At 39.2% G+C, this 13,356-nt stretch overlaps 1 protein-coding gene across 5 annotated transcripts in view; it reads left to right on the forward strand.

Moving 5' to 3' along the window:
• Positions 1 to 1,724: 1,724 nt before the first annotated feature.
• LOC119724635 (calmodulin-regulated spectrin-associated protein 2-like) overlaps positions 1,725 to 13,356 on the forward strand; it is a 51,034-nt gene continuing 39,402 nt past the window's right edge. For 2 of the 5 annotated variants that reach the window (XM_038195767.1, XM_038195771.1), the window contains exons 1-2: positions 1,725 to 1,858; positions 3,458 to 3,679. In XM_038195767.1, the coding sequence (XP_038051695.1) occupies positions 3,545 to 3,679 (135 nt within the window). In that variant the 5' untranslated portion in view covers positions 1,725 to 1,858; positions 3,458 to 3,544. Of the gene's footprint in view, positions 1,859 to 3,457; positions 3,680 to 10,395; positions 10,677 to 13,356 lie in introns of those variants that run through there. The other 3 variants (XM_038195768.1, XM_038195770.1, XM_038195769.1) reach the window with 3 other exon arrangements.

Below are 13,356 nucleotides of genomic sequence, written 5' to 3' on the forward strand. Positions count from 1 at the left end.
CGGTGTCTAGGGCGCTTTTGAGGAATCCTTGGATTCAATACCAGAAATGACTAATAATAAAATAATAATAGGAAAGCACACGGAAGTGCGAAGTGTATCCCCAGATCGAAGGACTGTATGATCTCAAGTTCTCAACCCTCCTCCTCAACTTGATGATCTTGTTCTTTTGTGCTGTAGGATTTTCTACCCCGAGCGAGTAGAGTCTGTGTGTAGAACCTAAGCTTGTACTCTGCAGAATGATGTACACGAAAAGACTGGACTGTAGCTAGATATCAACCCTCCTCAAATGTCAGCCTTTCCTTCTGAATATATTTTAACCCTAAAAAGGGCCGGGCTATGGTGATCAGCTCTCAGCCGGAGAGGCGGATCCCCCCCCCCAAGATCTCGGCCATCGAGTGACGAAATTCGGTACATGCATAGAACAACTTATCATGAACATACCCAAGAAATTTCATGACTATTGGTCAAAGGGTTTTGGAATTATGGATAATTAATTATTCATGAATGGTAATTGTGCTCTGTGTACACTGCGTATATGGAAAAATTCAGTTTTCGTTTTGCAAAATTCAGTTTTCAATTCAGCGCCGGACTTTTTTTTCGCTCCGCGGCAACCCGTTGTCCGATTTTTATGTTTTTGGTATCAAAAGATGCGCAAGGCTCGAGGCCAGTAAAAAGTCAGAACAGCTCGGGTAGCGCCAAAAATTGAAGCTATCGCAGAAAAAGTTTGGGGAGGATTCCGCCCTCTGGCCCCTTAGGGTTAATGGTTGCAGGGTTTTCTTCCCGTGTAAAATCTGTGTAGATTTGTTGGTACTTCGTAGAATGCTGTGACGTCGATCGACCCATCCTCAAAAACCATCCTCTTCTGGGTGCACTTATAATAGCTGTAATGTATACATTGTATAGGATTTTTCCTTCCCAATGACGTATCATCATCAGACAGCGTCGCCTTCGGCTAGCCGGTCACGTTTATCGACATAATGAGCCAGCTAGTCAAGTTCTCCTCTGGAATCCTGAAGCCCCTCAACGAAAAGGTCGTCCCAACATGACCCTGAAAACATCCATCGAGCTAGAAACTAGTCTGAGTGGTCCATCTCTTTCCATCTCTTTCCATCTCTATTCTCGACAGAGACAGTTGGGCCCAACTCTTGAAGTCATCATGAAAATGAATGAATGAAGAAGAAGATGACGTGTAGGCCATTATCATGTTGCGGCCACCTTGATTTTTTTTTCCAATTAAAATCAACGTAACCAAAGCGAGGCTGGAAGGAAACAAAAAATGTCTGGTTCCTTTTTGCACAAAACATGATCATTACGTACTGTTATTGGATACAGGGAACATGATTGAAAATGGTGACAGCACGATAAAGGTCTTTACACTGATATGTTGCGGCCAACTTGATTTTTTCCAATTCAAATCAACGTAACCAAAGCGAGGCTAGAAGGAAAATATAGTCTGGTTCCTTTTTACACAAAAACATCATTCAGTACTGTCATTGGATACAGGGAACATGACTGAAATGGTGGCAGCATGATAAAGGTCTATTTTGTTGCATGATCAGTGTCGAGTAATACGTGAACACACGTTGAACACTTTGTGTAGAGCTTTGTGCTACAAAATATGTTCAATTTTAATGCTGCCACATATCGTGCGAGGTATACGTGAGCCAGGTGATAATCTGGTACCCTTTGACGGATTTGCACGTTGCCCTATATTGTATGGGCAGGATACCAGACTAGAAAATTATCGATTTCCGAGGCGATTTGACGGCCAGCAGGGTTTTAAACGTCTGATGTTTATGCCGCGATGGAGACGTAAATGCTGTGTAATTTTCTTTCTTACGATGGAAAGACTTTCAGAGTAAGTCAATTATTGTAACTGCAAGGTTATGAAGTTTTAATAAGGTGTACTTTACACATTATCAAAAATTTTCCAAAACGTACACGGTAATCTAGCAGCTAGCTACACACAATTCACAAACGTTCGACCATGTCGACCGTTTTCTAGTGACAGTGTTTCGCTCCAGCGAACAGGCTGGCTATTGTTGGTAGAAAAAGACACAATCTGCCAATTATTCTACTCTTTAAAAGGCTGGATTATGCCTGCATAATTGCATACATGTGGGCGGGGTAGGATTGCATGGAATTTAGGATGGGAGACCAGCACTCCAGCAGCACTAAAAATGGGGGAAAGAGTGTAGGGCATGTAGGGAAAGAATGTTGCATCTTTAGTGTACGCCACTTTTTTTCGTATGATTGTCTCGATGAAGCCGGTCAGTCATTGCAAAACAGGTTGGAAAGACATCAATCTGGGACTGAGAAATTGTCTTTGCGCACAACCAAAAAAGTGGCGAGTGGATACTACATTCGGAAAGAATTTTGCAACCTGACGCTGCTTTTTTCTTCATATTATCATCTCAATGAAGGTCAGTCATTGCAAAAATAATGAAAAGACATGAATCTGGGACTGAAAAACATTTCCAATTTTGTTACGAAATACATAGCCCCATAAATGTGGCCAATTTACTGGACTACGTAAATAAAGGCCACACTTGGAATGATGTACCTGAACATGTAGAACTTTGTCAAGTTTTTTATTTTCACATTTAGACTTTGGTTGTAGTTTATTTATGCTTTAGAAGCACACTCACCCTCTTTAAAGCGATAGAAAATATGTTGGAATTTAGATACGCCCTACGCTGAAGTGTGCAAAACGAACCTGGAAATTACACGAAATGTAGACATCTAAAAATAATAATTAATAGTGGATATTTATAAAGCGCACGTATCCACCAGGGGGAATGATTTACAAATAATAAACTAGTGTGTTTAAACGTCAACAAGGCAGAATTTAGTGTTTTTGTTTGTTTGTTTCTTCTTTCTTTCCCCTTTTTTCTACACACTGGGTAGGCATACGTCATTGTTCAAATCTATTTGCAGTAAAAAAAAATCCAAAAATTTGAGACTCAATATTGTTTTTGAGTGTCCCCAAATTAGTGAAGAAAACTGAAAAACATGTAATACCAAAAAAAAAAAATAGACTGGCACATGAAACAATCAGTCCAACACCCATTTGCATCAATTAATTGTGTCAAAAGAAACAGCTGGTACCTTGTCTCTTTTTCCACACATTCTCTCCATAGTCATGCCACCAGACTACTGAATGGCCAAGCTTTTTAAAAAGTTGGATAAATATACCAGTCTAATCTTAGGCTTCAAATTAAAATCACTTGGCTTCACTCCCAGGTGCAAAATATTGAAGACGATCTCCTTTAAAGATTGAATTAAGACCTCAAACTTGTCTGGTGAAATACTGAGGACCTTGTATTTGCCTCTTGAAAAGTTCAGAGAATTTTGTGGGCTAAAGGGTGAGTAAAGTTAGCCTGATTTTGTTCGCATGTTTTTCTGCACTCATGGTCTCAGTCTGGTAAAAATCTACCGTGATTTTTGTTTCTGACAGAAAAGATGAAACTTCAATGTCCAACTTCCAGACGATGGCAGTTTGTGTGTGATTCGTCTCATCTCGTCCACTAGCATCACCGACAGCATGGCACTGAATCACGGGAGTAACTCCAGGAGTCGTAGCCTGTCCACCAGCTCGGCTTCCAGCTACAGCCTGTCTGATAGAGGGTCATCGTTGACGTCAGAGATTATGCCCATTGGACAGTACAACTCGAAGAAGGTACGTGTAAGGACTGAAGATGGGAAGAATTTACCCTGCTCAATCCAACAGGATCCAACTATTATCCATTTCCGTTGGGTCCTGTTGAATTGAGCAGTAAACCCCTTGTATATTCCTGTTGAAATCTGTTGGATTCAGCAGGCAACTGAAAATATTCAGAGTTGGATTTTGTTCGGAACTGGTAATTAATGCCCAGTTCCTGTTGGACTCTGTTGGATCCAGCAGGAAACTGAAAAATAAGGCACAGTTGGATTCTGTTGGATTGAGCAGGCCAGTCATTTTATATAAAACAGGTACCCAACAATTTGGCAAGTTGGGTTGTGTGGGATTGAGCAGGAAACTCATATGAGTATTGCAGTCCATAGCACTCTGCATTTCCAAAAACGAGTCGATTGACTGATAGCTGGAAATCGCCTACATGTAACATTTCTTGATTTCTTTTACATGACAGCAAGCTAGATTGAACAATTGTACGGGGTGTTTAGTACCAACACGACCTTTAACCCTAGGCATTTTTGCTAGGATGTAACCTCAATCCTACACAATCCTCCAACTGCCTCCATGTCAAAATTGCATACAGCCTCAATCCTGAAAAATCATCCGTTACTTCGTGAATGTGGTCCTTGGAGGGGTGACCACTGCCTCAATCCTGCAAAATCCTCCGGCAATCACTGTCAATATGTTGAGGCAGAGCCAGTGACATCCTGGCGCTGTGCGGAGGGTTTCAAGTATAATCTAGGCCTAAATTTATGCACGGCTGAGCATAAACAACACAAGGTCCTGCCCAAGACCTTGACACAGTGCATCCTCCAGAATCAGCCACATATTTTTGCCATATGGCCTCAATCCTGCAAAATCCCTCCTTTTTGAGAGGATTTTTTAATATTTGGGAAGGTTAGGGTTAAAGAAAAGTACACAGTTTGAGGTGAAGTTTGTAAATTGTTGTATTTTCTGTGCACTTTTACAGTGTGTTGCTGTTCTGTGATCAATAGTTGCAGTGCTAGAACTTGGCATGCGGACAAAAGCAACAGAGGCAATTGCCCCATTGCCCTAGGCCTTTGTCGTTTCAACCCATAAAAAATATTTCCTTGCACTATTGGAATTTTTATTACCAGAAATGCCTTTTGACTACATGTTCAACAGAAAATTGACCTGCCCCCCAAAGTGCAAATTTCAGACTGGGCCCAATTTCATGGTCACAATGGTACTTTTAAACAGTCAAAAGCCTAACCCCTAGGCCCTTTTTGCTAGGAACCATTCTCAATCCTCTGAAATCCTCCAAAATGTTGCCCCTTCCGGTACATGCATACATATTTAAAATGAAGGATACCCACTGCCTCAATCCTTCAAAATCCTCCAACAGCCCTACCTCAAAATGCATTCAGCCTCAATCCTCCAAAATCCTCCTCTTCTTCAACCACCATTCAGCCTCATCCTCCAAAAATCGGTGCTGAATGTCCATGTTTCCTCCATCCTCCAAAATTGTATGTTGCATTCATCCCCAATCCTCCTAAATGCTGCAAAACCGCCTGGAGGACTTTGGAGGATGGAGGACGGTTAGGGTGGAAAGTGTCTCCTAAATTATGCAAATTTAAGACTGGGCCAAGTTTCATGGTACATACTGCTGTTAACACAATGGTTAACAGAAACTTGAAATCTTGATAAGTCAAACTCTGATAACTCAAAACAACTGTTAAGTCAAACAAAGAATCCATTCCCTTCAGTAGTATAACAATGATATACGTATGTATGTACAACCCTGCTTAACTCAAAATTCTGCTTAAGTCAAATTTTAAATCTGTTTCCTTGAGGTTTGACTTAGCGAGATTTCACTGTAGTGTTAAAATAGTAATTTTATTTTCAAATCTTCAATTTGCGGAGTACCAGTCACAAGCAATAGAAAACACATGACAGTTTTGCTGGTAACCTGTTTGTGCTAAGCAGTTGTTTCCTGCTGTTAGCAAATTTCTCTGCTTCGAAGCCTCCTAAAATTTGCCCATGAATGTACATTGTATTGTCCCTGTAACTTTGCATTGTGAAAGTTGTCGTCTTGGGTTCGAATCTCACCCGACCAAGCTGGCAATTTTGGTGTTACAAGTACTGAGAAAGCACTGTGGTCCAATAAATACGGTGTTCGACTCACGTGCCATGAAACGTGGGTTCGAACCCTGACAAGGAACATAGTGCTTGTGTTCTTGGGCAAGACACTTGACTACTGCCTCTCTCCACCCAGGAGCAAATGGGTACCTGTGAAGGTACCGGTAGAGACCAGATTGCGCTGATCCCGAGCTGCTGCAGAAAAATAGTCTCATGGCCTGATGAACAGGGGTAATAAGTGTGAAACTTGCTTTTGAGACTTTTGGTATAAAACACGAGGTATTTAAGCAGTAAGCACCACGAATAAATTATTAGTAACTACATGTACTACAATCACGGTCAAAGGCAAAATCCAAAATAAAAACATGCACTGTGCTAAATTTATTCCATGACCTTGTGACCTTTTTCCCAGTGGCAGAATTCCAGTCAGATTTTTGGATAAGAAAGTGCAATACTTTCACCTTGTAAGGTTTTAATACCGGTTCGAATAACACCACTTTAATACTGTTGACGCAAACGGCGGGGACCTTCCTCCAATGGCACTGTTGCATTGTTACACGGGCGCCGGTATCAGTGCGAAAACCCCAGCGTCACAATGGACTGTCGTTGACGTTCCAAAGACATTCTCAATTGAAGTGGAAAATGTGGAAAATAGCATCAGCATTCCTGATGCATTGTTGAAAACCGCTCCTCCTTTTTCCTGGGGCATGTGGGATACGGCTGGCTAGTTGCAAGTACAATGCATGGGTTGGGGGAAAAATTCCTTACTTTTGAGTTTTGACAGGCCCGGGCCCCTGCTCTTAAAGGGAATATACAACATTTGCAAACATCGAAAAATAAAACTACCAAGTTTTTGCTAAATACCTTAATAGGACGTTGGTAAATGACAGTCTAAAGCATCCTGTAAAATTATGGCACCTGGTATACTGTCATTTTCAAGAAAAGTGGTATTTTTGTATCAATTTCCAACGCTGATCGGCCGATCAGCGTTGGAAACAACTGGCTTTTTTTCAAATACTGGCCCCAATTGACTATTGCACTTGTTTGCAATCGATTACAAACCTATGAACGGGTACGAGCCAGCTAGACTGGTTCCCTGACCTTACAATTCCCCAATGTATGTAAACTGCTCTGTTTCTTCTTATATGGAGTCAGGGAGCCAGACTACAGGTAAATGATCGTTTTTCTTGGTTTTTATAGCATTTTCGAACCCAAAACCTCCAAAAAGTCAGTGTAACTATATTTGCTTTATATTTCCAATCCCCCAATTCCATCCATTTCTGAAAATTACAGCAAAAGCAAATGATGTATATTCCCTTTAAGTACAGAATAGCAAATAGCAGAGCGTACATATGGTACATAATGTACAAGGTTTTTTATGACAGAAGTTTGCAAACACCACGAAAACTTTGGCAATATCAGTGCACATACAAATGTACAATGTAGGCCTATGTGATTTATGCACATCTTTTTGTTCAGTGAATAATTGTTTTTTTTGGGGGGGGGGGGGTTCTCTACGCCCCCCTCCCCTCCAAATACAATAAAATCCCAAAACTTCCATTCATCTACTGAAGACATTGAGAAGAAATGACAGTTTTAGAGGTGGGAGGAAACCCCAGACGAATATTCTGGGGAAAACCAAGGGAATCAGATAGGGATTGAAAACCCAACCAAGTTCCCGTTATGACCAGTCCAGGGAATCGAACCTGGGCCACAGCAGTGGAAGGCGAGGAAAAGAACCGCTACGCCGACCTGACTCCCCCAAGTGAAGTCGGATGACCAAATGAAACAGTGTACACAATGTATAATCTGTAGGGCCTATATCTTGCACCTGTAGTCTTTTTTCGCGTGTGTTATTGCCTTTTGAGCCAATTTTATCTTGAATATGCCGTACTAATGTACACGTTTTACATACATACATACATACATATTCAGTTTGAACCAAATGTGCTAAAGGCAGGCAGTTTTATAGCGTTTTGATGCAAGATTTATTTGGATAATTGTACAAAATGTAAACACATATACATACATTTTGTACATTGTACACTGTATTATACATTGTACCAAATAATAAGGATACCGGTACATGTTATCGTACAGTATGTATATACCGGTACAATACCACCGCATACGTGTACGTACATGTACATGTATACTTGTCCATGTACCTGTGTGTGCAAGGTTCAAGGTACGTGTTCGTGTACTTTTTAGTTAAAAGTGAAAAATTAATGAGACTCATTCATTATTCAAACGCAAAATTTTAGGAAATTATCGCAAGTGTGATGTACATGTGCAGTACATGTATACGTACAGTAGTATAAGCAGGAATAAACTAATTTTGGGCTAATGGGAAATATTAATGCACAGAGGATGGGAGTTATTTAAGGCCTTAAATGATATTGGCCATCAGCGACAGATTATGGAAAGGGGGTGGCGCCCAAAATGGAGGCGAATTCCCGAATTTATACCAGCGGGGCATATATTTGTGGATGAAAATTTCTGTCTTTGAAGTGAATACCATTTGACAGCAGAAGAAACGGGGAAAAAGACAACATACATAAAAAAGGGGGGGGGGGGCAGGCCGGCTGTGCCCCCTGCACCCCCTGTGGATCGTTACTGGCCATGTTGGCTACCAATGCCAGCCCCAATGTACCAGTGTATACATACATTGTATGTGTTTGTGTACATATCACTGTAACACGAGATGCCACATTGTATGTTCTGTACAAAAGTCTTTTTTCAAGGCAGTAAAAGGCCGTCATTGATTTTGTGATACAGGTATATTTTGTAATGTTTTGATAACGATACATGTACTGTACATGCATATAAATTAATTCCTTTTTGAAATGGTGCATGTGAATGCAATGCACTATTTTCCTGTTATGTTTATGAAGGTACCTGTTTTACATAAATTTGCATGAAAGCATTCAAGGGTGCTGTCACTGTAAATGCATCCAACACTTGTACACTACAATACTCACCATGTTTGTGCCATAAGTTAATTTCTGTTTATTAAGTTGAATAGATCAATTCCTTCCATGAATTCAAGTCAAACTCCCCTCTTTTTGGGGGAGGGGGCGTGGGTTGTCAAATTTTTGTCAGGAAGCCTTACATTGTACAAATGTAGCTCTAAACCAACACCAATTTTTCAGTTCCTGACGTTGAACATGTAGCAATAATAAATGTGTGCATACCTGGTGTTTTTTTTTTTTTTTTTTTTAAGACAATCACAATTTGTCACTGTGTGAGTCAGATCTAGGCCTACATGTATGTAAACACATCTCATTCAGTCATCTTGTTTTAAAAAAAACAAACGTGGTAAATTACAAATGTCGGAAGGATTTCAAAGTCCAGATCATGAACATTTCATGCATGCCACACCTTACATGCTTGACATGACTACATGTACGTGAACCGGAGTTTATGTACATTGGTTTCTCGTACATTTTTGTGTAAATTGTAAGATAAAATCATGTATACATTGTATAGTGACTCAGTTCAAAGACATCCTCTGCCGATGAAATAATTTTTTTAATTCTAATGTTATTTTTAGAACACAGAAGTCCAAAGTTCACTAAATGCTGCATGCGCAAACTCAAATGCCATGCATGTTTGTTCAATACAGACACCTGCGAATGCTAATCACTTATGCTGAGTGAGGCTATACTTGCACAGTATAGCACACTGATTTATCGAAATAAAATCAATATCGGGAGCTGTTTCAGATTTTTATGCGAGTGTGTCATTGTGGAGAACATATGCCGTGCATTAATTACTATTTTGCAGTAATAAAATTAAAAATGTTTCATGTTCTACACATTATGTGGAGATGTATCATTGTAATAAAGAAAGGAATGAATGGCCGTTTGTTTGTTATTTTGAAGAAAATAAGGACATCACAATAAATGTATGTTTTCAATTTTAATAACCTTATGTACAAGTACAAAATGTATGTGAATTCCAAAGTAACGTTCTTTAGTTTTTGTGTAAAGAATCGGTCTTCAGTTTTTAAAAAAGTATAAAAATTACATTGTATTTAAAAAAAAATGTAAAGAAATATTTTTGTATTATTTCTGAATTACAGTGTAGGTTTACAGAGTGAAGTCATGTGACTTGTATCATGCATTTCAAATGATTATTTGATCAATTGAACATTTGGAATTGATCAATTTGAAATTCTCAACCCTGAAATATTTTCAGTTTTTTTTATAAGTATGCAAAATATTTCAAGTAATACACGACATACCGGTCGTATAGTCTACAATTTAAAATAAATTTGTTGCATCACTTGATACATAAAAATATCCCTCATGACTTAATGAAATCATATTACAAAAATAGCAAGTTCATATGATACTGAAATTATTTTAAATAATTAAAGGTAAATCACAGACAACTAGCACAGTTCACACAATGTTTATTTTACACATAGTCTGGTTTGGCACTCTGCAATAGCTTCCCATGAAAAACAAGTCTAGCACCCTTTAACCCATTCACAGCGTGCATAAATCCTAGCTTGTGTCAAAGGTCATCTCATAGGTAATTTTGACAGTCCCACACAAGGGCGCCACTTGAGCCCCCATTCGGTTCCTTTTGTCAACGGGGGAACGGGGCCTACTATTCATAACCGTCCCACCGTGACATCGTTGCTGTGCATTCACATACAGTGATACACTTGTTACTGCTTGGCCTATACACACACACGGCAAACCTGCTGTGCTAAAATGTACTTAAACAAATCGAATCACTTGCCACATTTGTTGATGAAATTATCCAGTTGCTGAAACAGAGATTCTTGGACATATCTTTGGATATAATCTGGACACATAATTCCTGCTAGTATGGGATACAGACAGTGAATTTTTTTTTTTTCGTCTTCAATATGGACCGGCACGACAAGGTTTGTGGTTTGAAATTTACACTATGCATGATGTGTTTTGTGTACTTGTAGTTGTAATGGAAATATTTCTTCGGTTCAACTTGGATGGATTCATTGATCTTTTTGGGGACAATATGCATGAGTGGTTTGTTATAATGGACAGTGGTTTTTGGCTGTTGCTGGAGTTACAGCAATCTTTGTACATGCATGCCAGAAGTTGCTGAGATGAACTTGTATTTTACAAGTGTTCAATTGTTGAAATACTGGTAGGCCTGTAATAATGTGTACAATATTGTACACTATGCATGCACAATTGTAGTGTGAACTTCACAGGTACTGTAAATAAACACGTAATGATGTACCGGTTTATGTACATGTATGTAGTTGTGTCAGTGGCCAATGGCAATTTAGTGAAGAGGTCCATGTACATGTACATGTATGTACCTGTACATTTGTGCGTGTACACATTTACATGGCAATTAACTCCTACTGTCAGGCATGCAACTTTTCCTCGGATCAGCTGATTTCCTTTTTTTTCACTTCCATTGTGTGCCATTGAAAATAGAAAAACACTGTACAAAGTCTTGGAAAGATTTGAATTTCCTCTTTTTTTTGGTGACTTCCCAGTTGCATGCCTGTACTGTACGTACAGTGTACATGAATACGTAAATTACATAAATGTATACATGGTACGTACAATGTATGTAAATGTATGTACATGAATACGTACGTGTACATGTGGTATAACATGTGCAATGTACCGTACACGTATGGATGCTTTTCACGAAAATATCATCCATAGACTGACTGTACATGTAATGTATTCAAGCATTTGAAATCAAATAAAAAATTTACAAGTACAGCCTAATCACATACATCATGGCATCAGTGCCCTTCATTCTGTTCCATGTAATTCCAGGTGTTTTGGGAAAATGTACATGTACACGTACCGGTATGTACATGTACACAGACCAAGGAGACATGTACCGGTACATGTATTGATTTTGATCAGGCAGTCTTAAACATCCAATAACTGCAACCCTGATTGAATATTAATGCTGTACATTTTGTACTAGCCAGTATGCACAATACTGTTCACAAATCAAGTACCGGGTATAATTAAACTTTTAATTACACAAAGCTAACGCATGTACCGGTACTCAATAATTGAAAGAACTGCCTGGCATAGACGTGTACATGTACGTACACTATGTGTACACATTCAATGTTGTATTTGCTTTTGGAGCCATTTTTTTTCAAATGCATTCTTGTAAATGTATTAACAACATGAAATCTTTTGTTATTATAAACACGGCCTTGTCCTTGTACTTGATATATTTTGATACCAACTGCATGTAGGACAAATGAATAATTAGTGACAATGCTTGACCTTGTTTGGTGTCAAATATTTTGTGACCAGTTACCGGTCGTTCCAAAAACAAAAATTTCTAGTACATACATGTATACAATGTTTGTATGCACATGAGCTACTGGTATGTCAACCTGGTACCATAGTCCATAGGATATTACCCTGTGTAATGCCAACAAATGGGCTAAATCCAATCCATTGTGTGTTGACCACAGCCCAATTTCATAGAGCTGCTTAAGCAGAAAATTTGCTTAAGCACGAAAAAACATTGCTTAGTAAAATTAGGTTACCGGCCAAAACTCCATGTGATGTACATTGCTTGTGACTGGTATTTAGCTGTTGTTTACTTAGCAAAAACAATCGCATGGAGTTTTGGCCGGTAACCTGATTTTATTAAGCAAGACGTTTTTGTGCTTTAAAAGCAAATTTCTATGAAATTGGCCCCACAGATGCAAACTTACAGTGAATAGGCATTCTGAATTAATTTATACAATTTTGTGTGCTCAGGGACCAGCTTTAGTAGCCTGGCCTTGCTTTTTTTTTGGGGGGGGCTCTGAATTTGTTCAAACCGCCACCCCCTCGTTTTAATCATCGGCAACATATTTTGGCCCGCAACTGATCTTGAAGTAATGTGTCAAAGTTTGATTGAGCAGAGCGTAATTTATGTGCCGGCTGTAAAAATCCTGCATGATAACACCATGTGACTCATCACAGGCCGTTTGCCATTACGCTCTCGTGATCATCTCACAGGTTTGTCAGAATTTCATTTACATGCACATTGTACATGTACACATACATCCCCCTTTTTCATTTTAGAATGCTCGTTTGTTATTCAAGAAGCGAGAATTGTAAGAATTTCTTCTCAAATGAGCACATTGATGCTGTTGGCTCTTACCCTCGTACATAAGGCGAACAAACATTGTGTGTTTACTGTAACACCCTAAAAATTATCCAGGTAGGTACCGGTAGGTTGGAAAATAATTTTACAGAACATTGTTGTTGAAAAAGTCAACAGATTAACAAAACATCTACCGGTATATGCTGCGTTGGCCATTTTTTTTAAATTCCCGAACGTCAAACGACCCATGGTTTCATCGTGTTTGAATGTCGAAGAGTGATAGGTGGCTATTATTTCCCCAAGGAACAGAAGGGAAAGCCACCCGTTGCTGAAGTTTCAAAAAGCAAAAGAGGGCACATTTCAAGTAGGGCACTATTCAAACAGACGGATGCATTTTTGAGTACTGGCGGTTCAAAATCGCTATACTGAACGATCGCTATTACGATCCCGCGATGCTCGTTATAGCGATATTCCCCAAGGAACAGAAGGGAAAA

Source organism: Patiria miniata, unplaced genomic scaffold (assembly GCF_015706575.1).
Source record: "Patiria miniata isolate m_02_andy unplaced genomic scaffold, ASM1570657v1 HiC_scaffold_18, whole genome shotgun sequence".
Lineage (NCBI taxonomy): Eukaryota > Metazoa > Echinodermata > Asteroidea > Valvatida > Asterinidae > Patiria > Patiria miniata.